Source organism: Helianthus annuus, chromosome 2 (assembly GCF_002127325.2).
Source record: "Helianthus annuus cultivar XRQ/B chromosome 2, HanXRQr2.0-SUNRISE, whole genome shotgun sequence".
NCBI lineage: Eukaryota > Viridiplantae > Streptophyta > Magnoliopsida > Asterales > Asteraceae > Helianthus > Helianthus annuus.
Window position 1 is genome coordinate 172,800,610 of NC_035434.2, and position 24,466 is coordinate 172,825,075.

The 24,466-nt window shown below is 34.9% G+C and overlaps 1 protein-coding gene across 1 annotated transcript; it reads left to right on the plus strand.

Moving 5' to 3' along the window:
• The first annotated feature begins 20,714 nt into the window (after positions 1 to 20,714).
• Positions 20,715 to 22,143, plus strand: LOC110907932 (F-box/kelch-repeat protein At3g06240). The gene has a single exon (XM_035985968.1). It carries the CDS (start codon positions 20,791 to 20,793, stop codon positions 21,736 to 21,738), a length of 948 nt encoding a protein of 315 aa, XP_035841861.1. The 5' UTR covers positions 20,715 to 20,790; the 3' UTR covers positions 21,739 to 22,143.
• Positions 22,144 to 24,466: the final 2,323 nt, after the last annotated feature.

A 24,466-nucleotide genomic window follows, 5' to 3' on the forward strand; every position in this document is an offset into this window, starting at 1 on the left:
TATAGTCCTATAAAAATCTAAATTTATAATTTAGTGGTTGTCCTTGTGACTAGGCCTATGGTGCCAATATATATATTTTCATTCCTTGATTGCTAATAAGAGCCTGAATGAAATTTATTAAATTAACTGCTAAGGTTTTTGATACCATGGTTAATAAATCGTCTAGGACGATAATACTGTTAGGTTCTAAATAAGACCTTGTCCTTTATTGTAGTTTAAAGCTACAATGGCCAAATCGGAAGAAACCAACAGTCATTCTGGGGAACGCTCAGATAATGCAAAGATTCACGTTACCGGTGCAGAATTGCAAGCACTGATAGATAATGCTGTCGCCAAGGCTATGGATAGGCAGTTCAAAGAATCTAGTGGTACTCAGAGTAGAACCCGCTCAGTGACGCATGTCAAGGCTAAGACTCATTCTGGGGCTCATAGTAAGCCGCCTTCTAAAAAGAGTGAGCCAAAGAAAGCTGAGGATGATAATCATTCCTCCAACCACAGCAGCGTCCCAAAGCAGGAGATTGAGCTGAAGCATGACACGTACAGCAGGTCCTGTACGTACAAGTATTTTGTATCCTGCAAGCCCAGGGATTTCACTGGGGAAAAAGGAGCCGTCGACTGCATGACGTGGATTGACGAGATGGACACTGTAGTTGATATCAGCGGATGTGCTGATAGGGACGTCGTGAAGTACGTGTCCCAGTCATTCAAAGGAGATGCGTTAGCATGGTGGAAGTCACTCCTACAAGCTGCCGGTAAGGCCACACTGTACGGTTTGTCATGGGAACAGTTTGTGGCTCTGATTAAAGAGAACTTCTGTTCGCAGCACGAGGTCGAGCGAATTGAATCGGATTTTGTATCCTTAGTCATGAAGAACCTCGATTGTCAAGCGTATCTTACTACGTTCAACACGCTGTCTCGTTTAGTGCCTTACTTGGTGACCCCGGAGCCGCGTAGGATTGCTCGATTCATTGGGGGTCTGGCACCGGAGATTAAAGCCAGCGTCAAAGCTTCAAGACCTACTACATTTAGATCCGTAGTGGATCTATCCCTCTCCCTCACTCAAGACGTGGTTAGATTGAGAGCCATAAGGAGCTCTGAGGAGAACAAGCGGAAACGTGAGGATGACACCTCATGAAGATCTGAAAAGCGACATAGAGGGAACAACGACCACAGGAAAGGGTCGGGGTCTAGGAAGAGTGATCATCAGTCGGGTGAGAAACCCAGATGCAAGATTTGCAGGAGACACCACTTTGGGAGGTGTCGGTTAGAAACAAAACCCCAGTCTTCGGAGAAACGATGTGGAATCTGCAAGTCCACAGATCACAAAGCTGTGGATTGCAAGAAGATGAAAGATGCAACTTGTTTTGGTTGCAACGAAAAAGGTCACATTCGGCCCAACTGTCCAAAGTTTGCGAAGAAGGCCGAGGAAGGGAAGAAGACTAATGCGAGAGTCTTCAAAATGGACGCAAAGGAAGCAGTCCTTGACGATAACGTCATTACCGGTACGTTTCTTGTAAACGATATTTTTGCTAGAGTTTTGTTTGATTCGGGGGCTGATAAGTCGTTTGTAGATAATAAGTTTTGTAAACTGTTAAACCTTCCTGTTAAAACCTTAAGTGTGAAATATGAGGTGGAATTAGCTGATGGAACCATAGAAACCGCCTCAACTGTTCTAGATGGATGTGTTATATCCGTTAGGAATCATTCTTTCCCGTTATCCTTGCTTCCCTTTAAGCTAGCTGGATTCGACATAGTGATAGGCATGGATTGGTTGTCGAGTAACCAAGCCCAGATTCTGTGCAACAGAAAGCAAGTAATAGTTAAGACTCCGTCTGGTGAGTCACTTACTATTCAAGGAGATACCCAGCATGGATTGCCAGAGCAAGTGTCCATGCTCAAAGCATCCAGATGCATGCAGAAAGGATGTGTCATTTATATGGCACAAGTTACCATAGATGAGCCGAAGCCGAAGATTGAAGATATTCCTGTTATTTCGGAATACCCTGAGGTATTTCCTGAAGAACTACCCGGATTGCCACCGGATAGGCAAGTAGAGTTTCGGATAGATATCATACCAGGTGCAGCACCTGTAGCAAGAGCACCATACAGATTGGCACCAACGGAGATGAAGGAGTTGAGGACGCAGTTGGATGAGCTTTTAGCCAAAGGTTTTATTAGACCTAGCTCATCTCCTTGGGGAGCGCCAATCTTGTTCGTTAAAAAGAAGGATGGTTCGATGCGTCTGTGCATCGATTACCGTGAGCTTAATAAGGTCACTATCAAGAATAGGTATCCGTTACCCAGGATCGACGATCTGTTCGATCAGCTGCAAGGAGCAAGCTACTTCTCAAAGATTGACCTCAGGTCAGGTTATCATCAGTTGAAGGTCAAGGAGGAAGACGTACACAAGACCGCGTTTAGGACTCGTTATGGACATTACGAGTTCCTAGTGATGCCGTTTGGGCTCACTAACGCACCAGCCGCGTTCATGGATCTCATGAATCGCGTCTGCAAACCTTATTTAGATAAGTTCGTTATCGTCTTTATTGATGACATTCTTATCTACTCGAAGAGCCAAGCTGACCATGAGAAACACCTTCGTTGTATTCTCAAACTTCTGTATCAAGAGAAGCTTTATGCCAAATTTTCGAAGTGTGAATTCTGGCTTCGAGAAGTCCAATTCCTTGGACATGTTGTAAGCGAGCGTGGTATCCAAGTAGATCCCGCTAAAGTAGAAGCAGTCATGAATTGGCAGGAGCCGAAGACTCCTACTGAGATTCGCAGTTTCCTCGGATTGGCAGGATATTATAGAAGATTCATCGAGAACTTTTCTAGGATTGCTGCGCCCCTAACTTCGTTGACCCGTAAGAAGATTAAGTTTGATTGGGGCCCTAAGCAGCAGGAATCCTTTGACATTCTGAAGCAGAAACTGAGCAATGCGCCAGTGTTGACATTGCCCGATGGAATAGAGGAATTTGTGGTGTACTGTGACGCATCACATACTGGCATGGGTTGCGTACTCATGCAGAAAGGCAAAGTCATTGCCTATGCTTCTCGCCAGCTAAAGGTGCACGAGAAGAACTACACCACCCACGATTTGGAATTGGGTGCGGTTGTATTTGCATTGAAGCTATGGAGACATTACTTGTATGGAACCAAGTGTATCATTTATTCGGATCACAAGAGTCTTCAGCATCTGTTCAATCAGAAGGAATTGAACATGCGTCAAAGGCGATGGATGGAAACTCTCAATGATTATGACTGTGAGATACGATACCATCCAGGCAAGGCAAATGTGGTTGCCGACGCCTTAAGCAGAAAAGAAAGGGTTAAACCAATCAGAATCAATGCCAAGCGCATTGAAATAAGAAATAATTTGAATGAAAGGGTGTTAGCTGCACAGAAGGAAGCTGTGCTGGAAGCTAACTATCCTGCAGAAAAGTTGGGAGTAACTGAGGAGCAGTTATCCCACGACAAAGATGGAATGCTACGCCTAAACGGACGAATATGGGTTCCAGTATATGGAGGACTTCGGGATGTTATCCTCCAGGAAGCCCACAGCTCTAAATACTCAGTTCATCCTGGAGCTGATAAGATGTACCAGGATTTGAAATCAAACTACTGGTGGATTGGTTTGAAAAAGTCCGTGGCCGAGTATGTGGCCAAATGTTTGACTTGTGCGCAAGTCAAGGCTGAGCATCAGAAGCCGTCAGGTTTGCTTCAACAACCTGAAATTCCCAAGTGGAAATGGGAAATGGTGACAATGGATTTTATCACCAAGTTGCCAAAGACGAAAAAGGGAAATGATACCATATGGGTCATAGTAGACAGACTGACTAAGTCAGCTCATTTTCTACCCATCAAAGAGACATATAGCTCAGACATGTTAGCTCAATTATACGTCGATAAGATAGTAGCGCTACATGGTATACCTATATCTATTATCTCGGATAGAGATACTAGATATACGTCACATTTTTGGAAGAGTTTCCAACAATCGTTGGGCACTCGTTTGAATTTTAGTACGGCTTACCATCCTCAGACTGATGGTCAGAGTGAGCATACTATTCAAACTCTGGAAGACATGCTTCGCGCATGTGCGATCGATTTGGGTGGTAGTTGGGATAAGAACTTACCACTGATTGAATTCTCCTACAACAATAGCTACCATTCCAGCATAAAGGCTGCGCCTTTTGAGGCCCTATACGGTAGGAAGTGTAGATCGCCCATTTGTTGGGCAGAAGTTGGAGATGTCCAGTTGTCTGGACCAGATATCGTCTTTGAGACGACAGACAAGATCGTTCAGATCCGTGATCGTTTGAAAGCTGCCAGGGATAGGCAGAAAAGTTATGCGGATCCTAAGCGCAAAGATTTTCACTTTGATGTGGGAGAAAAAGTGTTGCTTAAGGTATCACCTTGGAAGGGTGTAATGCGATTTGGAAAGAAAGGCAAGCTAAGCCCGAGATATATAGGACCTTTCGAGATAATCGAACGTGTCGGGTCAGTCGCTTACAAGTTAAACTTGCCTGAAGAGCTTAGTGCTATTCATAATGTGTTCCACATCTGTAATTTGAAGAAGTGTTTCGCTGACGATTCACTGGTTATACCGCATACAGATATACACATAGACGAAAGTCTAAAATTTGTGGAAAAGCCTTTGTCGATAGAGGATCGACAGGTAAAGAAGCTTCGAAGGAAGCACGTGCCTATTGTTAAGGTCAAATGGGATGCCCGTAGAGGACCCGAATACATGTGGGAAGTGGAATCCACGATAAAAGAAAAATATCCCCATTTGTTTGATTAAATCTCGGGGTCGAGATTCCTTTTAAGGGGGTGAGGATGTAACACCTCGAAAAAATTTCATCCAATAATGTATTGACACATGTCATAAAGTTCCGTTATGTGAAAACATACTTTAGAGGGACTAAAAGTGACAAACAGTGAAAACTATGGAACGTAAGGGTCCAAAGTGTCAACAATGGATAAATAGACTCTATGATAACCCTACATAATGTTTATAACCTTAAACGGATGGTCCATGGATCATACGACGCGGAAATTGCCCAAAGGTGAAGTATTGTAAACTATAGGGGCCAAAAGTGTCAACATGTTTAATTTATACCTCTGAGTGAACTTTTGGCAGACCCGAAGCTTTGTATAGCTAAAATATACTCACTAGAATATGTGGTAAAAATTTCATGAAGTTTCGTCAACGTATGAGAAAGTTATGGCCAAAACCGTACTTAAGGGACTAAAAGCGTCAACGTCGAATTCAGGGCTTTTCGGTTGAGCGCAAAGTTATCCGAGGGCATTACCATGTTGGTAAAAGTCCCAAGGTTCTTAAAAACCAAGTTTGGGGGTTTACGGGTCGAGAAAAGTAGCCGAAACATCGCGTACAAGTTCAGGGGTCAAAGCTGTCAATACACGAAAGTTGTTTGGCTGAAACAGGGGTCAGGCGACCCGCCTGGGAAAGCCCAAGCGGGCCGCGTGGGTTGCCCAGCGACAGAAAACGTATTTGGGGCTGATTTGAGTCCGAATTCGAGTTGGATACAGTTGTTTGCACCTCCTCTTGCACCAATAACATTTCATGCAAGCCTACTACAACAGTAAACCTCAATTACCTGCTTTAAATCCGAATTTGCATCCATTTCTTGAGCATTTTCATAGTAAACAAGGAGCTCTCTATCAAGAACCTTCAAGGCAAGACTTCTGGAGCTAAACTGATCATCAAGGCCGACTTCTAGTGTCCACTAAACATCTTTAGGACCATTGTAAGCCTTCAATTCGTTCTTTAATCCGTTTTTATAGTGTTTATTGCTAAAAGTCAAACTGGGTGTTCATAACCTTTGACTTTCTGATTAAACGGATTTCTTTCAGTAATTTCTCGAATTGAAACTTGTTATAGATTGGTATTTATGTGGGAAACAAACCCTCTAAAGGTTACTAACTGATTCCCACTACATGCATGCTTAATGTCGAGTCAAACCTATTTCTAAAAAGTCAACAGAAGTGATTTTTGTGAAAAATGACATGATTAATGATATAGATGACATGCAACCTGATTGATCATTGAAAATAACTTGTAATATATATAAATGTGTTTTAATCATCATCAACTCGACAATCTATAGTATAGCCACAAATCGGAACCGAAAGTCTTGTAAAACGATTATTTCGTAGACTATCGATTCGGATTCATACATGCATGTTCGAGATCTGTATTGGAAAGTATTTTTGACTATTTTTATTTTAGTTAAACTTTCTGGAATTTTCTTTGTTTGAGTCTATGCTTAGCCTATTCGAATGCTTGTTTCCGGTTTATGCATAAAGTTGACTATTTTGCCCTTTTTGATTTAAAACGGGATTTTTGGAAAAGTGAAAGGATAGAAATCTTTATTTTTATTATATAAACTTGCACCGAAAGTTTCGGATCAGTTGGTGGTCCAGATTGTGGGTTATGGCCATTAGCGTAAACTATATTATAAATTTACATAAACGGCCCTTTTTGCGTAGAACCCGTTTCTGGCCACGTTTTGGTACAAAACTTTTTACCAACTGATGTATTATAATATTCTGGGAATTTTGATGATTTTTAATTAATTTTTGGCTGAACGGATCCTCGATCACCTAGCCAATTCGGCTTATGTCGGTTTTGACCATTTTAGCCATAAAATGAGTTTTACACATTCTTTTGACCCGAAACCTTTTTCTACTGATTTTATATGATGACTAGATTATTATAAGACTTCTGGAAATATAAAAATCTCAGGTTTAAATTGAAAACCCGAAAACGCCCTTAAATCGTATTTTTAGCATTTTAAGCGCATAGTAAGCGTTGCACTTGTTTTAAACCTATAAAACTTATACCTACTGATGTGTTTAGCATATTTTCATATAATAACAGTAAGTATGATATTTTGAACTCAGGTTTCCAGTTTTGGCATTTTTAGCCCTTGTGGAATTACTAAATTGCCCCTACGGTGCATAGTTTAGTTTTAAATGATATATTTGGTATATGGGTCATACCCTACTGATATAATATGTTATATTAAGTATATTTACTGTATGAACCAGACCCGAAACTCAGATTTCTAATTTTATCCTTTTATTATCTTTTAAATGACCAAAATGCCCTTCTAAGGCATAAATTGAGTTTAAAATTATCCCGGGCAATATAGAACATAACTTACTGATATAGTATCATATTCTAAGCATATTACTTCAGGAAACTTGCATTTGAATCTTTTGGCTACCCGTATCGCCCTTATCGCGTTCGGTTCGGTTTACGTAACTAGTTTGCGTAAATTGACCGAAACGGGTCAAACGATATCATTTTTATCTCAAAATCCAGAATGTATTTAGTATACCCATATTATACAAGTATTCAAACTTGTCGGGTCTAAATCACATTCTATCCGGTCTTTCGCTTAATCGTGCGTAAACCGTACCATTCCTAAAACTAACCGGTCAAAGCTTAAGCTTAAATAAAAGGCCGTTAGGAATCTAATAGGTTAATTATAAACCTTTGTTCCAGATTAGGAAGCCCGGTAAAAGCTACCACCACTTATCGTTTGTGACTTATACTTGCTCAGGTAAATACATTTTGACTTATTTTCCCTATACGGGCTTGGGGTACGGTATTTAAAATACCGCTTGATCGGGCGCACAAGTCCTGCGCCCTATGGGTGTACAGTCTTGAATAGCTTGTGTGATTTCGTTTAAACAGTTTTGTCTTACTTAAAGGCTTTGGGGGGTTATTGACCATGTCCCGGATATCCTTGGCATTATCTTACGAGATGGCCACGACCAGAGCACGGGGTGTAGGCGTACACTCGTCGTGTATAACTCTTTGATGTGGTGTGTCAATTAAATCTCTAGCCCGGACAGTAGATCCCGGGCCACCAGAGATATAAGTGCATGTAATTCGTTCACAAGTTTATATTGAATAAATATCCCAAGTTAATAAAAATATTTATGCCTTGTGCATTTAAATAAATTTTCAATCATTTTCAAAATGAGTCAGTCGATTTGTATTTACCAGTGTAAACTGACGTATTTTTCCCAAAAGATTAAGTGCAGGTACTATACGGAAATAGGCTGGCTGTTTCCTAGAGAGCGTCCACAATAGTCTCGCAAACTCGGATGACATTTATCTGTTGAACTATTTATTTCTATTTTTATTTGATCCGCCTGTGGATCCATTTCAACTACTGTGATATTTATTATTACACTTTAATTAAAAGTTGAAATGTTTCTATTCTGCTTCCGCTGTGCATTATTATATTGTGTTGATTGTCTATGACGATGCCAACTACGTCACTGTACCCCACACCGGGCCCACCGGTGACACGTGGAAATCGGGGTGTGACAGAGGGTCTCGTGTCTCGGGTCTCCCGTTAAAGTCGAGACTTGTTCTCCAAGGATGGTTGGCATCTAAGAACCAACGATGACCAACATAAGCACATTTACCAGTTACACGTATTAAAGGAGTGTCTTGCTTACAAGTTGGGCATACCATGTAGCCTTGTCCGCTCCAACCTGATAGACTACTACGGGCTGGAAAGTCATTTATGATCCATAACAACGTCGCCTTCATTGTGAAGTATGTGTTTGTTGCTGCGTCTTTAGTACGTACACCTGTCTGCCACAATTGCTTAAGCTCATCTACTAACGGTCTAAGGAAAATGTCCATGTCTTTCCCCGGTGATTTAGGGCTAGGAATCAACAAGGTCAACATGAATGTGGACTCTCGCATGCATAGCCAGGGAGGCAGATTATATGTGGTGAGTATAATCGACCACGTGCTATGAGTCGAGGATCCACTACCGTTGTTAAAGGGATTAAAACCGTCAGCTGCAAGCCCTAAGCGAACATTTCGTGGCTCCATCGCGAAGTTTGGGTACTTTTTATCAAAGTCTTGCCATGCAGATCCATCAACTGGATGACGCATAGTCCCATCTTCCGATCGTCCGGTACTATGCCATATCATATCTTTCGCTGTGTGCCTTGAACAATACAAACGTCGTAGTCTAGGCGTCAAAGGAAAGTATCGTAACACCTTACGAGCCACCTTCGTGCCTTTTGTGTCTTTATCGACCCATCGACTCTCATTACAAACGGGACAATTTTGCAAGGACTCGTTTTCTTTCCAAAAGAGAGCACAATCATTTGTGCACACATCTATCATCTCATATGCCAAACCAATCTTTTTAAATGTCTTCTTAGCTACATAATACGAATGGGGAATCTTGTTTCGCAACAACGAGAGGATTCGATCTACTGCTTCATTTTGCAAATGGTACGTATCCTTTATATTCAAAAGCTTTGCTAAAAAGTCGATAGAAGAAAACTTGGTACAACCAGGATATAATTCTGTTTCAACTTCCTTTACCAGGTCTTCAAAATCATCAACAACACCGCTACTATCTCCATTCGAGTTCTCTTGGTTAAGGTATGTATCTTCTTCCATACGCTCCCCCCTAATGTCTTCAATAACGTTTACCATACCGTCTTGTGGCGCAACATTGTTTACTTCTGCAATTGGAGTCGTGTCCCCGTGATAGGTCCACTTCATGTATTCCTTCCAAAAACTATTAATACGCAAATGGTATTTCATTTCTGCCATAGTTTTTAAGCCAGAATTTTTACATTGGGTACACGGACATCTAACTTCATCGTGGTTTTTTATCACTCTTTCACACATCTCGATAAATGACTTGAGTCCTTGCTTGTAGTGAGGTGAGTGACGTGGGGAATCAATCCAACTTTTATCGATAGGCATTATGCAACTGAAAGAAAATCTAATTTAGGATTAACAAGACAAGGGTAGGCTGCTAAACCCACTTTTTGAACACTTTATCTCGTATGTGAATGTGTATTACATGATTGTTTGTTTAAGAAAAATTCGGCAGCATTTCCTCTTAGCTCCCAAGTATATATGTAATGATATATATACCCGAGGAGCAAAGAGAAAATGATAACCGAATCCTTCTTAAACAAACAATCATGTAATACACATTCACATCCTAAATGAGATAAAGTATTCAAAAAGCAGTCCCAAGATAAACGGGGACAACCCGAAATTAATTTCTAAATCAATTTCGGGCGGGTTTAAAATGATTAATTCAAACACGGGCACAGTTTTTTAAGCTTGTTATGTTCTTAATGATTGTTTTAAATTTTGGGCGGAACGTCATGTTTTAAATCATGATTTCAATTTCGATTGGGTGTTTTCTTAGCTCGTTATGTTAGAAATGATAAATTCAATATCAGGCACAGTTTTTAAGCTCATAATGTTCTTCATAATGGTTTATATTTCGGGCGGGTATTTTCTTAGCTCCTTTTGTTTTAAATGATGATTTCAATATTGGCGGGTATTTTCTATGTCCGTTATGTTTTAAATGATGATTTTAATATAAAGAGGGTATTTCCTAACTAATATATATTTGTCAAATTTAAAATATAAATGTTTTAAAACCTAAACACAAATATACAAATTATCAGACTTTAACATTTTTTTCAAACCTGCACATAAACAACCACACATTTTGATCAAAACCATAAAATTTATACACTTACACCTACATACATACATTCATTCATACACTTACATACCCACATACATGCTTACATACACCTACATACACAAATACATAGACTTTCATATACTCATTTTCTCCAAATACACCTACATTATACATTTGACATACAAACATTCATCCTTACACACACATTTGCATACTTTATACAAACATACATACTAACATGCACATTTTTCACCAACATACTAACATACACCTACATACATACATTCATTCATACACTTACATACCCACATACATGCTTACATACACCTACACACACAAATACATATATTTTCATATACACATTTTCCCCCAAATACACCTACATTATACATTTGACATACTAACATATACCTACACTATACATTTACATACCTAAACCAACAATAATTCATTCTCTAAACTTTGAAAAAAAATACATATAAAACTCACAGTATTTTCAAGTTTCTAAGAGATGTAGACCGCGTAGACGAGGTGGTGACCGGAGAAGTGACGGTGGTGATCAGAGAAGTGATGGTGATGATCCGATTTCACTACCAAACACACAAAAATATACAAAAATTAAAGCCTATCATATATATATAACAAAATAAAGAAGAAATGTAACAAAAACAAAGCTTTACTTACCGATTTGGTCGAAATTCGCTGAAATCCGGCGGTTTCTCTCGAGTTTTTGGGGGAAAAAGTGAAGAAAGAGGGAAAAATGGCGCTGATATGGGTGTAATATCGTTTCACCATTAGCGGCGACGGGCTGTCGCCGGTATTGATGTTTGTCGCCGGTAAAGGTTTGACCAGAGATAAGGATTGTGTGGCTAAGGATTAAAGTTCTGACACACACTTTTAGCGGAGACCGGCTGTCGCCGGTATTGAAGTGCCCTTGTCGCCGCTAATAAGTTTTAATTCCCCAACCGTTAGATCAGGATTTTGATCAACGGCTGGAGTTTGGTTTCAGCATCTGGCACGCGAATCGACCAATAGCGGCGACGTTTGGCCTGTCGCCGCTAATGGTGTCGCCGCTAAAAGTATACAATTCTTGTAGTGATAAAAGTGAAACCACAGGGACCCAGATTTTAAAAATTTGAGATTTGGACTAAAATGACAAAACTGCACAACACACAGAGATCAAAATGGCAGTTTACTTTTAAATAAAAAATAACTAAAGCTTAAAAAATTTAGAGTTAAATGCCATTTTAGTCCCTGTGGTTTGGGCCATTTTGCCAGTTTAGTCCAAAGGTTTTATTTTTAACCTATGGGTCCAAAAAGGTTTCACAGTTGTCATTTTAGTTCACTGGCTAACTTCATTCATTTTTTCTGTTAACGAGAAGGCCAATTCGGTCATTTTATATGGCTGAATTGCCCTTTTAGTTAACAGAATTACCTACAAAATGACCAAATTGGCCTTCTCGTTAACAGAAAAAATGGATGAAGTTAACTCAGTAGACTAAAATGGCAACTGTGAAACCTTTTGGACCCACAGGTTAAAAATGAAATCTTTGAACTAAACTGGCAAAATGATTCAAACCACATGGACTAAAATGGCATTTAACTCAAAAATTTATGAAACTTTTCGGAGTATCAAATAAGTGTGAAAATAAATGACTTGTAAAGAATGGGTAATCATAGTTCATACTAATTAGCTGTGTTGTTATTCGTTAGATGCTCAAATGCATTAAAAGTAATTATTTATTGTCATTCTTTCTTTTCTTGCTCTCAGAAGGAAATAAAACATTTTCTTCTAAAAATTACAGAAATCATATCTTTGGTAAGTTAATTATAATAATAAAAAATTAAAATTTAAAAATTATAAAGTAAAAGTCAATGTTTTAAAAACCAGTTTTTAAATCAAACCGGATTAGGCTAAAAACTGGTTCAACCGGTTGAACCGGGTTGTACCGAGCGATTCAACCGGGTTGACTACCTAACTCTATAATTTCATAAATTACAACATCAACTCAAAAGTTAATCAAAAAATGCATGATTACATATTAAAAGATTATCCAAAAGTAAATCCATAATAAAAAATTATCCAAAAGATAATCGAAAATCATTCAATTTTCCAAGAAGCTCTTTTAAATGAAAGTGTACGATATGTTTAAGCCATTTGAGTGTTGAATACATCAAGTTCACGATCACATAAAAGATGAAATTCACTTTATCGTCATCCTCATCAACTAGAGGATAACTATTTTCGTTTCATACAATATTAAATAAGAACTTTTAGTTACGAATAATCATAATATATAAAAATTACGTAAGATAAGTAACATATAATAAAAAAAGTAACAACCCAAACTAAAATAACCCTGAGCCGGTACCGGTATTACGTTTCAAACCGGTATACCGGATTTTACCGCCGGTACAAACCTTATGTCGTTTCACTTATTTACCGGGGTGTTTCGTACCGGATTTACATCTAGAAACGGTAATACCGGTATAACCGGCCGGTATTTACCGGTTTTTAAAACATTGGTAAAAGTTGTATTTATATATAATAGAATATTGGAAAATATAACTTCCATAAATTTCTTTTCAGCAAATAGAATAACGGGCAGTTTGGCAACTTCTGAATGAGTAAATTTTCAATCAGTTAGAGGTCTTAACCATTAATAGCCAGTATAATGTTTAACCATTCAAAGATAAATGTCTGACCAATTCAGATAAAAGGTTTTAACCATTCACAATCGGTATGATCCTTAATCATTCAAATGCATATGTCTGAATCATTCAAACATCTGCTTGCAAAAATAACAGTATAAACTATTAAGTGTTAAACCAGTATGAAAATGTCTAGACCATTAAGAACAACCGCTAAATATTGTATTTTATATATAATAGAATATTGGTTTATATTGGAAAACTAGGTTATAACCCCGTGTATTACACGGGTTAAATAAATGAATTTTATATACTAAATAATAAAACAATATATAAAACCTCCTTTATTGCACTGGTTGAATAAATGTAATTTTATATATCAAATAATAAAAACGTATATCTTTAAAACCATGTGTATTACACGGGTTCAATAAATATCATATCTTTTACCAAATAATAAAAAAAATTATATCTGTAAAACCACTTGTATATTACACGGCTTAAATAAATATGATTTTATATACCAAATAAAGAAAATTATATTTAAAAAACTAATTGATATACTCGGTACGCGATAGATGCGGAGATGATTATTGAAAAGAATGGTTAAACATGTTATTCAAGAAGCAAATAAGCAGCATTGAGTGATAAAATATAAATTATATTTAAAAAACCCATAATAAATCTAATCTATACTATATAATAAAAGAAACCAATTTTGGGACACTTGTCATCATATTAGGCCATATCTTATGGATAATTATTATTTAGTTTAATTAATTAATCACTTTTAATTAGTTATAGATAACTCTCATATTAAATATTATTTAGTTTAATCTCTTATAAATAATTATTATTTAGTTTAATTTTAATTTAATCTCTGCTAGAAAAAAAAATTCATAATTTTTTATTAAAGAAACATATTTTTTTAATAAAGAGTAAATTGCCATTTTAGTCCCTAGGGTTTGGTCCAAATTACCATTTTAGTCCAAATAGTTTTTTTTCTCCTCTGAATCCATGACTTTTCTATTTTCTTGCCATTTTGATCACATTGACTAATTCAGTCTAAAAATCCGGTTATAACCAGGGGTATTTTGGGCATAACTATTTTGTAGTGATAACCAGGGGTAGTTTACAACATAATTTATAAACCTCATAAAAATTTAATGCCATAATTATTATTTAGTTTAATTTTAATTTAATCTCTTCTAGAAAAAAAATTCATAATTTTTTATTAACGAAACATATTTTTTTAATAAAGAGTAAATTGCCATTTTAGTCTTTGAGGTTTGGTCCAAATTGCCATTTTAATCCAAATAGTTTTTTTTTCTCCTCTTGATCCCTGACTTTTCCATTTTCTTGCCATTTTGATCACATTGACTAACTCAGTCTAAAAATCTGATTATAACCAGGGGTATTTTGGTCATAACTATTTTGTAATGATAACCAGGGGTAGTTTACAACATAATTTATAAACCTCATAATAATTTAATGCCAAAATACCCCTAATTATAACCTGGTTTTTAGACTAAATTAGACAATGTGATCAAAATGGCAAGTAAAAGGAAAAGTCAGGGACCCAGAGGAGAAAAAAAACTATTTGGACTAAAATGGCAATTTGGACCAAAACTCAGAGACTAAAATGACAATTCACTCTTTAATAAATTATCTAACCATAAATTTTAAATTTCGTTGACGAAAAGGGAACACACTCAAATATATTAACTCATTTATATCAATTTGGTATATAAACGTCTCCATCTTTGGTTTGCATTTACAATAAATATTTATTATATAGTTTAGATTGTTCAACCCGTGTAACACACGGGGAACTAACCTAGTTTTATATATAAAGTAATACTGAAAGTTATATACAATTTGTTAAAAATTATGTAATAAAATAGTTTATAATAATCTTTTTAATAATGAAAATAAAAATAAATAATATATTAATACAAAGTTTGGTTTTGGTGATAAATAATTTGGTTATTTAAAAATATCTTAAATTAATAATATTTAGTAGGAGAGTTATCTATAATTAATTAGAAAATATTAAACTAAATAATCTATCTACTATATTAAAAGAAACCAAATTTGTGACATGTGTCATCATACTAGGTCATGTCTTATGGATAATTATTATTTTATTTTAATCTCTTCTAATTAATTATAGATAATCCTCCTACTAAATATTATTTAGTTTAATTATTACTTTTATATTTATCTATTTACTTCAAATTCAAACTTAGTTATCTAAATTGATATTAGAGTAAAATTACGATTTTGGCCCCTGTGGTTATATCACTTTTACCCTTTTAGCCCAAAAAAGAATCTTTTAACATCTAAGCCCTCAACGTCTATTTTTCTAACTCTTTTGGACCCCAACGTCTTTTTTTCTAACCCTTTTGGCCCCTAAAAGTAAATGGATGGAGTTAGTGTTAGGGGCCAAAAAGGTTAGAAAAAAATATGTTGGAGGCTCAGATGTTAAAAGATTCATGTTTTGGCTAAAAGTGTAAAAGTGATGTAACCAAGGGGCCAAAATCGCAATTTACTCTTGATATTAACTATATATTTGAACGTTTTGTTTAGTTTGGTATCAAATAGATTTTACGAAACTTAAAATAAAATTAACTAATATTATTTATCATTTCTACATTTACAACTTTTAAATAAATGGTTAAATTTATTGAGACTTCGTTACATTTACAAGTTTTAAATAAAAGGATAAACATAAAATATAATTCTAAAATTTAAATTGTTAATTTAAGATATTTTTAAATAAAACAAATTATTTATCACGAAAACCAAACTTTGTATTAATATATGAAATATTTTTATTTTCATTACTAAAAAAATTATATATTTTTTATTATTTAGTATAAAAAATTACATTTATTCAACCTGTGTAATAATTGAGGTTTTTTTGAAGATGTGTTATTTTATTATTTGGTAAACAATATTACATTATTCAACCCGAGTAATACACGTGGTTTTAAAGATATAACTTTTTTATTTGGTATATAAAATTAAATTTATTCAACCCGTACAATATGGTTATTATAGATATAAATTTTTATTATTTAATATATAAAATTATATTTATTCAACCCGTGCAATAAAGGAGGTTTTTAAACATATATTGTTTTATTATTTAGTATATAAAATTCATTTATTCGACCCGTGTACTACACGGGGTTATAACCTAATAATTATATATAAGATACTAGATTAGAACCTCGTGTATTACACGGGCTGAATAAATGTGAATTTATATACTAAATAATAAAATAATATATCTTTAAAAACTTTGTTTATTACATGGACTGAATACATATAATTTTATATACTAAAAAATAAAAAGTTATATCTTTAAAAACCCCTTGTATTGTTATACATGTTGAATAAATATAATTTTATACATCAAATAATGAAAAAAATATTAATAATAAATTATTTATATATTTAAAAAACCCCGTGTATTGTAAGGGTTGAATAAATCTAATTTTATATATCAGATAATAAAAAAGTTATATTTTTAAAAACTCATGTATAACACAGGTTGTATAAATGTAATTTTGTATAGTAATTTATAAAAACAAGTTATATCTTTAAAAACCACGTGTATTACACGGGTTGAATTTTATATATCAAATAATAAAAAAATATATTTTTAAATACCTCATGTATTACACGAGTTAGATAAATGTAATTTGGTATAGTAAATGATAAAAAAAGTTGTATCTTAAAAAACCCCGTGTGTTACACGGGTTGAATAAATGTAATTTTATATAGTAAATAATAAAAACTTATATCTTTAAAAAACCTCGTGTAATACACGAGTTGAGTTCTAATTAATTTCATATTATGATTTCCTGCATTTTCTCTCCTATTAAATAATAATAATTTTTCTCTCATTTAAATTACATCTTAAGTCATATTCTTATTTTTATAAAACATATTTAAAAAATATATAATATTTTATTTAAAATAAATATATTTAAAACATTTACTGATTATAAAAACTTAAATATATTTATAACATATTACTGATTATAAAGAGACAATTTAAATATGTTACCTAAATTTGGATGTGAAAGTATAAACGTAAATATTAAAATAAGGGTGGAGATACAATAGGAAGTTTATTTGGCTAGGAAGGCTAGGAAGTGATCTTGACCATCCATTTAGTTAATCAAGGGCTAAGATTAAATGATGGAAATTGAAAGGAAAAAAAGAGACGCGTGAGTTTGTTTAGGGGCATTTTAGTCAATCCAAGGCAATAGTTTATCTCTCCTTCAATTCCCCCCCATTTTTTAAACGTTAATAACTCTTTCATACGAAATTATTTTTTTATAAAAATTGCACCAAAAAAACGAGCGTTTTTTAATCTTTAAAACGAGTATACTATTGCTATATTTTCGGAAAAAAAAATTTGAAAACCCAGTTGCGTAAAACGCAATGGAAAAAAACTCAGTTGCGTAAAACGCAATGGAAAAAAAAAACATAAAAAATGACGTTTTTCTAAAACGCAATGCACCAAAAACACAAGGAAATGTCTTATTTGTAAAACGAAATGGCTAGAAAACACAAAGAAATGTCTTTTTTTCTAAAGCGCAATGGCCTAAAAACACAAAAGAAAGTGTTATTTCTAAAACGCAATGGACTGAAAATACATAAAAATGTGTTTTACCTAAAACGCAATGGACTAAAAACACATAAAAATGTGTTTTCCTAAAACGCAATGGGCCACAAAACACATAAAAATGTGTTTATTCTAAAACGCAATGGAATAAAAACATAAAAGAACGTGTTTTTTTCCTAAAACGCAATGGACTAAAAACACCAAAAATGTGTTTATTCTAAAACGCAATGGACCAAAAATACAAAAAGAATGTATTTTGCTAAAATGCAATTAACCAAACACAATTTAAAAACGCGATAAAGTATGGTTTTGTAAAACGCAATTCAAAAACTTAATTACATAAAACGTACCTACAATTATAATGGTGTTAATTACCATTATTATATTGTTCTCAAATCAATGCAGTACAACTACAAGTATCAGTCTTTATTGTTATTTAAAAACGCAATAAACTATGGTTTTGTAAAACGCAATTCAAAAACTTAATTACATAAAACGTACCTACAATTATAATGGTGTTAATTACCATTATTATATTGTTCTCAAATCGATGCCGTACAACTACAAGTATCAGTCTTTATTGTATATGTGCATCACAATTTCCATACTACACCTACTTTGAAGGAAGCATCTGCTCCACTATAACATCAAACAAAGCTTCAAATCAGGTACAAGAGACTGCTGAAAACGGAGATATTGAATTCATTTCATCAAACGGTAATAAAAAAGTTAGATGCTTGGTCACACCGGTTGCTTTAGGCGGAGGTTGGCACCGGAGAGGGTGGCGTGGCGGGCACTGACGACGTCGTTAAGCGATCCTATTTCGGGCAAGAGTTTGTTGTGTGGTCGAATGAATGACATGGGTGGTGGTTGACAGCGGTGGGAGTGGATGGTGTTGGTTTTCGAAGGGTGATGGGTTGCCGGTGGTTGTCAGATGCTGGTGGTGAGGGGTGTGGGTGACCGGAGCAGTTAGTTATGAAGATAGGGTTTGGTTGGGTCGGGAGAAGAAGATGAATGGTGATAATATTGTTTCTATTGGACTAAAATACCCTTTCCACTTGTTTTTCTAATTTGCCACGTGTAAGGCTAGGATTACTTCCTGCCCTTCCTATCAAGATTAAACTTCCTATTTGATCTTTACCCTTAAAATAAAATCTATCTACGATATAATAAAACTATAATGTAACCTATTCCTATATTTAAGGAAACATATTATAAAAATAATAATTTAATATTAATAGTATATTTTCTAAATAAGTTTTTAATCTATACTATATCTCTACGTATATCTCATAAATAATTATCTAATTTTAAATAATTGTTTAATTTTAATAGGCTAAAAATTAGATGACTCCAATAAGTGACATGTGTCCCAAAAGTGGTTTCTTTTATTATATAGTAAGTATATAGATATAGATTAAACTAAATAATATTTAGTATGAGAGTTATCTATAATTAACTAAAAGAGATTAAACTAAAACAAAATGATGTGTCCCAAAATGGTTTCTTTTATTAAATAGTAAGTATATAGATATAGATTAAACTAAATAATATTTAGTATGAGGGTTATTTATAATTAACTAAAAGAGATTAAACTAAAACAAAACTTATCCATAAGTCATGAACTATGATTACAAAGTTTCTTTTATTATATAATATAACTTCCATAAATTTCTCTTCAAGGAATAGACTAAATATATATCTTATTCAAACGTCAAATCATTTTCCATAATCTATACATATAATAAAGTAAATCATATGAAGGACACATGGCGTTCTATGAGGTGATCTCAACTATTTTTCCCGCCTAAATAAATAAATATAAATAATATTTGTTAATAAGATTTAAATAAAAAATATATTATTTTAATCCATAAGTTTTATCTTTTTATCTTTTACCCTAAATAAATAGATATAGATAGTATTTGTTAATAAGATTCAAATAAAAAATATATTCTAAACAAATAGATATAGATAATATTTGTTAATTAAATTCAAATAAAGAATATATTATTTTAATCTATGAATTATATCTTTTACTATTTTTTTCCATTTATATTTATCTTGTCCTTACTTTACAATAGGAATTATCAAAATTGAATTATAATAAAATAAACACAGGTAACTCATGGATTCTACTAATGTTTTAGAACCCTAACGTTGTTAGTCTCCGGTCGCCGGAAAAAAGTTTTTGACCGAAAAACTTATTTTTGGCCGAAAACTCAATTTTTTGTCACAAACCTCTTTGTAACCTTATTACTTTCTTTAGGAACATTTTTTCTACTAAAAGCCCCAATTATTGAGATCGTCGTAAATTCTTTCATCGCCGGAAAACTTCTTTTTGTTCGGAAAACTCAAGTTTTTGGCTGGAAAACTCAACATTTTCGTCCCCAACCTTTATGTAATCTTAGATCAGACCTTTAGGAACCTTTTTCCGGCTAAAAACGTTTTTCCGGCGATCGGAGACTAACAGCATTAGGGTTCTGTTAGTCAGGGTTCATTTGAAGCTAATATGTTGATAGTTGGGACATATAGTGGTTATTTTTGAAATTGAAACTGTTAGCGGGAAACGACGAATAGTTGTGATTATTAAAAACCAATATTTCTTTCTTTAATTCAACTTTTTTCCAAGTTTTGTTGGTGTGAATTTTGATGACTTGGTTTTTTATTTTATAATTTTAGGAGGTTTATCCTATGAAATTCAATGTTATTAAAGCTTTGTCCCATGAAATTCAATGCTATTAATTAGTGACAACTTACGAATGTTCAATCAAAACTATCAAGAGTAGATTAAAAATAATAAGTATTTACAAATAATAAATTATATCATTTTCATTAATCAACCCGTGTAATACACGGGGCCATAATCTAGTGGATCATATATGTTATTTTAGCCTTTGAATTTACTCCCTATTTATCTCCTACCCTCACAACTCTGTTTTACGATTGCTTTTAGGGTTTCAACTTTCAATGGCAGATCATGCTCATGACGATGTAGTTGAGCAGATACTGATACGATTGGACGTGAAGGATCTGATTCGTTCCAAGAGTGTGTGTAAGTCATGGCATTCTTTAATCACAAGTCCTGGTTTCATTAATCGTCATCTTAACCGTAGTTACAATAAAGATCGCATCGACAATGAGATTGGACATAGAAGAGTTACTTACGTAGATCGTGACCATGATGATCATCGGCTTGTTGGTTCTTCCAATGGCCTGGTTTGCATCACCTCTTTTTATGGTTTGGAAGTTTCAGTAGCCAATCCCTTGACTGGAGAGGTAACAGAGCTGGCACCACTACAAACCCTGGATGTGGATTTAACAAGCTGTTGGGGTTTCGGTTATGATTCATCCACTGATGATTACAAGGTCATCGTAAAAGGCTGGGATCAAACATGCGTTCAGGTGATGATCGCGAGTTTGAAATCAAATGTTTGGAGAGTTATTGAAGAAGTGAAGTACAAATTTATTAGTAAGACTGGTATTCTAAGCAATGGTGCACTTCACTGGATTGCAAAAGATCAAAATAATAAGAAACTGATTATTTCTTTTGATTTATCCAAAGAAGAATTTAAAGAAATCCCCCAACCTGATGATGTAAAATACGAATGTAGTTCTAGTAGCTACCTGGGAATTGTCAATGAATGTCTTTGCATATTTCGTCGATCAAACTGTTGTTTTCTTGACGATTTATGGATGATGAAAAGCTACAATGTAAAAGAGTCGTGGGAACGCCTGCCGCATAATCATAATATGAAGGTTGATATTGTTCACCCGTTGAAGGGAGATGTATCATCGTTATCAAGTACTTTCGAACATCAATGGGGTATTGAATTGGGTTTGTTTTATGATGCACCGATATTTGTGCAGAGCCTTGTATCTCCACATGTAAATGGGAGGCCGAAGCCGACAAGGTGAGTTGTATTCTTTTCTTTTAACAGGGAGTATAGATTATAGATTTTCCTTATCATTCATTCACCTCTCTTCTTGTTATTCATATGCAGATAATAAGGGGACCGTTCTCCTGTGCGTTGATGCTTTTGAAGAAGCAGTCAAGATGACAAATGTTGCAGCATAAAAATAGCTTCAGATGTCTACTTTCTATTATCTTGCCTTTGATGCATTCAGTAACTGTTTGATAGTTTTATATTAATTCAATATGAAGCCTTGCTAGTTTTCAAGTGCCTATATTGTTGAATATTATGAATGTGATTTTAAATCTAGTTGTTTGAAAATACTTACAAGAAGCAGATTTCCTTCATATTAGTGATTGTAGGAATTGAATTTGTATCCTTTTCTAATGTTTCAGTTAATGAGGGGAGAATCAGGATCATGTGCCAGACGCATTCTGATGAAAAAAGTGATTTTTATACTTATACTTTTGTTCTTGTCTTGGATGTTATTGCATCTTGTTTCTGATGAATAAAGTGATTGTTATGCTTTTATCTGAATTTAATTTTAACCATATGTTTTCAGTTTATGTTGAATTGTTGTTTAACTATACGTAGGGTTATGACCCGGTCAAAATAGCTATATGACCCGTAAAACAATTAAGTAGTATTTGGTAAAAGGACTAAAATACGGAATAAAATGGATTATTTCATGACACATGTTTTTTTGTTGTGATTAAGGGTGAAAACGAGCCGATCGGCTCGTGAGCTACTTGAGATCAGCTCAAGAAAAAGCTCAAAATGAGCCGAGCCTTATCGAGTCTGAGACGAGCTCAAGCCTAAAATAAAGCTCGTTTGTTTATCGAGCTCGAGCTTGAGGCTCGCATGTGAAGCTCGTTAGGCTCATCGAGACTTAGTGTAAACGAGCCGAGTCGAGCCGAGCTTATTTAAACTTGTTCACTTATCGAGCTCGCTAGACTAAAAGTCTATTATTTATATTATTTTTACTTAATATATTAACTAATAGATAACAAACGAGCCGAGCTCGAGCTCTCATAAGTTAATCGAGCTCGGGCTCGGCTCGGCTCGGTTCGTTTGCACCCCTAGTTATGATACATTAATTGAATGGTACATAAAAAAATGTGATTCCCTTTATTTATAATGTTATAGGGTTAGGATCGTATGAGAAGCACTAGGCTAATTGAGAAACTTAAGAAGCATTCTTGACCACACATTTTCTCTAACCTTTTCGTAATATACACATATGTATAGTTAAAAATTGAGTATATACATATGTGTATAATTCCGGATTTGATAATATACATATATGTATATAGTCAATTTTAAACAATACATATGTGTATATTACGAAAAGCTTAGTGAAATGTGTGGTTCAGAATACTTCTTAAGTTTCTCAAATAGGGTGGACTTCTCTTAGGATCTTTACCCTAATGTTATATAACTATATAATTTGCAACATTCGAAACCATTGCAAGTTGTACTGTCTCCTTACTATGTTGGACAATGGTTTAGAACAAAACCACTGGCTATTCAACATTTGGAAGCAATTATATAATTTGCAACATTTGAAACCATTACAAGTTTTATTGTCTGCTTACTAAGTTGGAGAGTGGTTTAGAAGAAAACCACTGGCTATTCAACATTTGGAAGCAATTATATAATTTGCAACATTTGAAAACATTGCAAGTTTTATTGTCTGCTTACTATGTTGGACAGTGGTTTAGGAAAAAACCACTCTCTATTACCATGGTGCCTTACCACATAAGCTTCCACATTACACCTCTTATCTCTAGAGAGAGGAAGAGGAACGGGAAGAAAGAGAAAAGGAGAAAGCTAATGGGGTTGTGGCGGCGCCATGGCAGCCCTACGGCGGTGTCACGCGTCTTCACCATATCTCCAACAACTCCAGGTGCTAGGTGCTGCCATTTTATCACTCATCCTATCTTTTTTCTCCTAGTTATTTTGCTTAGGGAGAGAGACAAACGAAGCGATATAGTCTAGGTTGAGGCTTAGCTTTCGGTTCACTTTGCTTCTTTCTTTTTTTCAGTTCCTTTGCACTACAAATGGATTCTGGATTCTTGATGAACTTTCCAATATGGTATGTTAGTTATTGTTTTCTTTGTTGTGTTTAATTACGGTTTTTTTTTTTTTTTTAGAAAACAAATTATACTTTTTTAATATAACCAGAAAACTTGTTAAGTTACATCAAAACAGAAGGTAGACGGGCAACAATCTGCGCCGCCAACCCTTTCTGAATTGCAAACCCCAACCTCCCGAACACAAACCCCTGCCCCCTTGGGGTCGAACAATTGCTGTGGATAACCCGTTGAACCCTCGTCAAGAAGTTGATGGCTTCTGGCGCTAGGGAGCCAAAAGTATCAAAGGCAAAAGGGATAAAGACATGTTGGTTCTCTGCGCAAGCTTTAGCGTGCTTATCCACTTTCTTTAATTCTGCCTTTCTTGCTGCTAGTCCAGCTACAAACCCGTTTTCCCTTAAACCAACCAAAGGGGAAACCCCCGTGAGGTCTACACAAGCATGTTTCCCCCCAGCCCAGCCAAAGACGAGCAGGTCCGCTGGTCGCAGAGTAGATCTCCCTTCCATAGGGTCCGTGAGGAAATTCACAGGGGCCTCTTTCTTAGCAGAAATCCCAGCTCTTCTTAAGATGTCCCCCAAAACATCTCGCACCCAGTCATGACGATATTTAAACCCAGGGAGCTCTTTACAGTGAACTGCG

Bases quoted from the DNA above. Each gene is read 5' to 3' on its own strand.
- LOC110907932 (XM_035985968.1), top strand. From the start codon at position 20,791: ATGGCAGATCATGCTCATGACGATGTAGTTGAGCAGATACTGATACGA.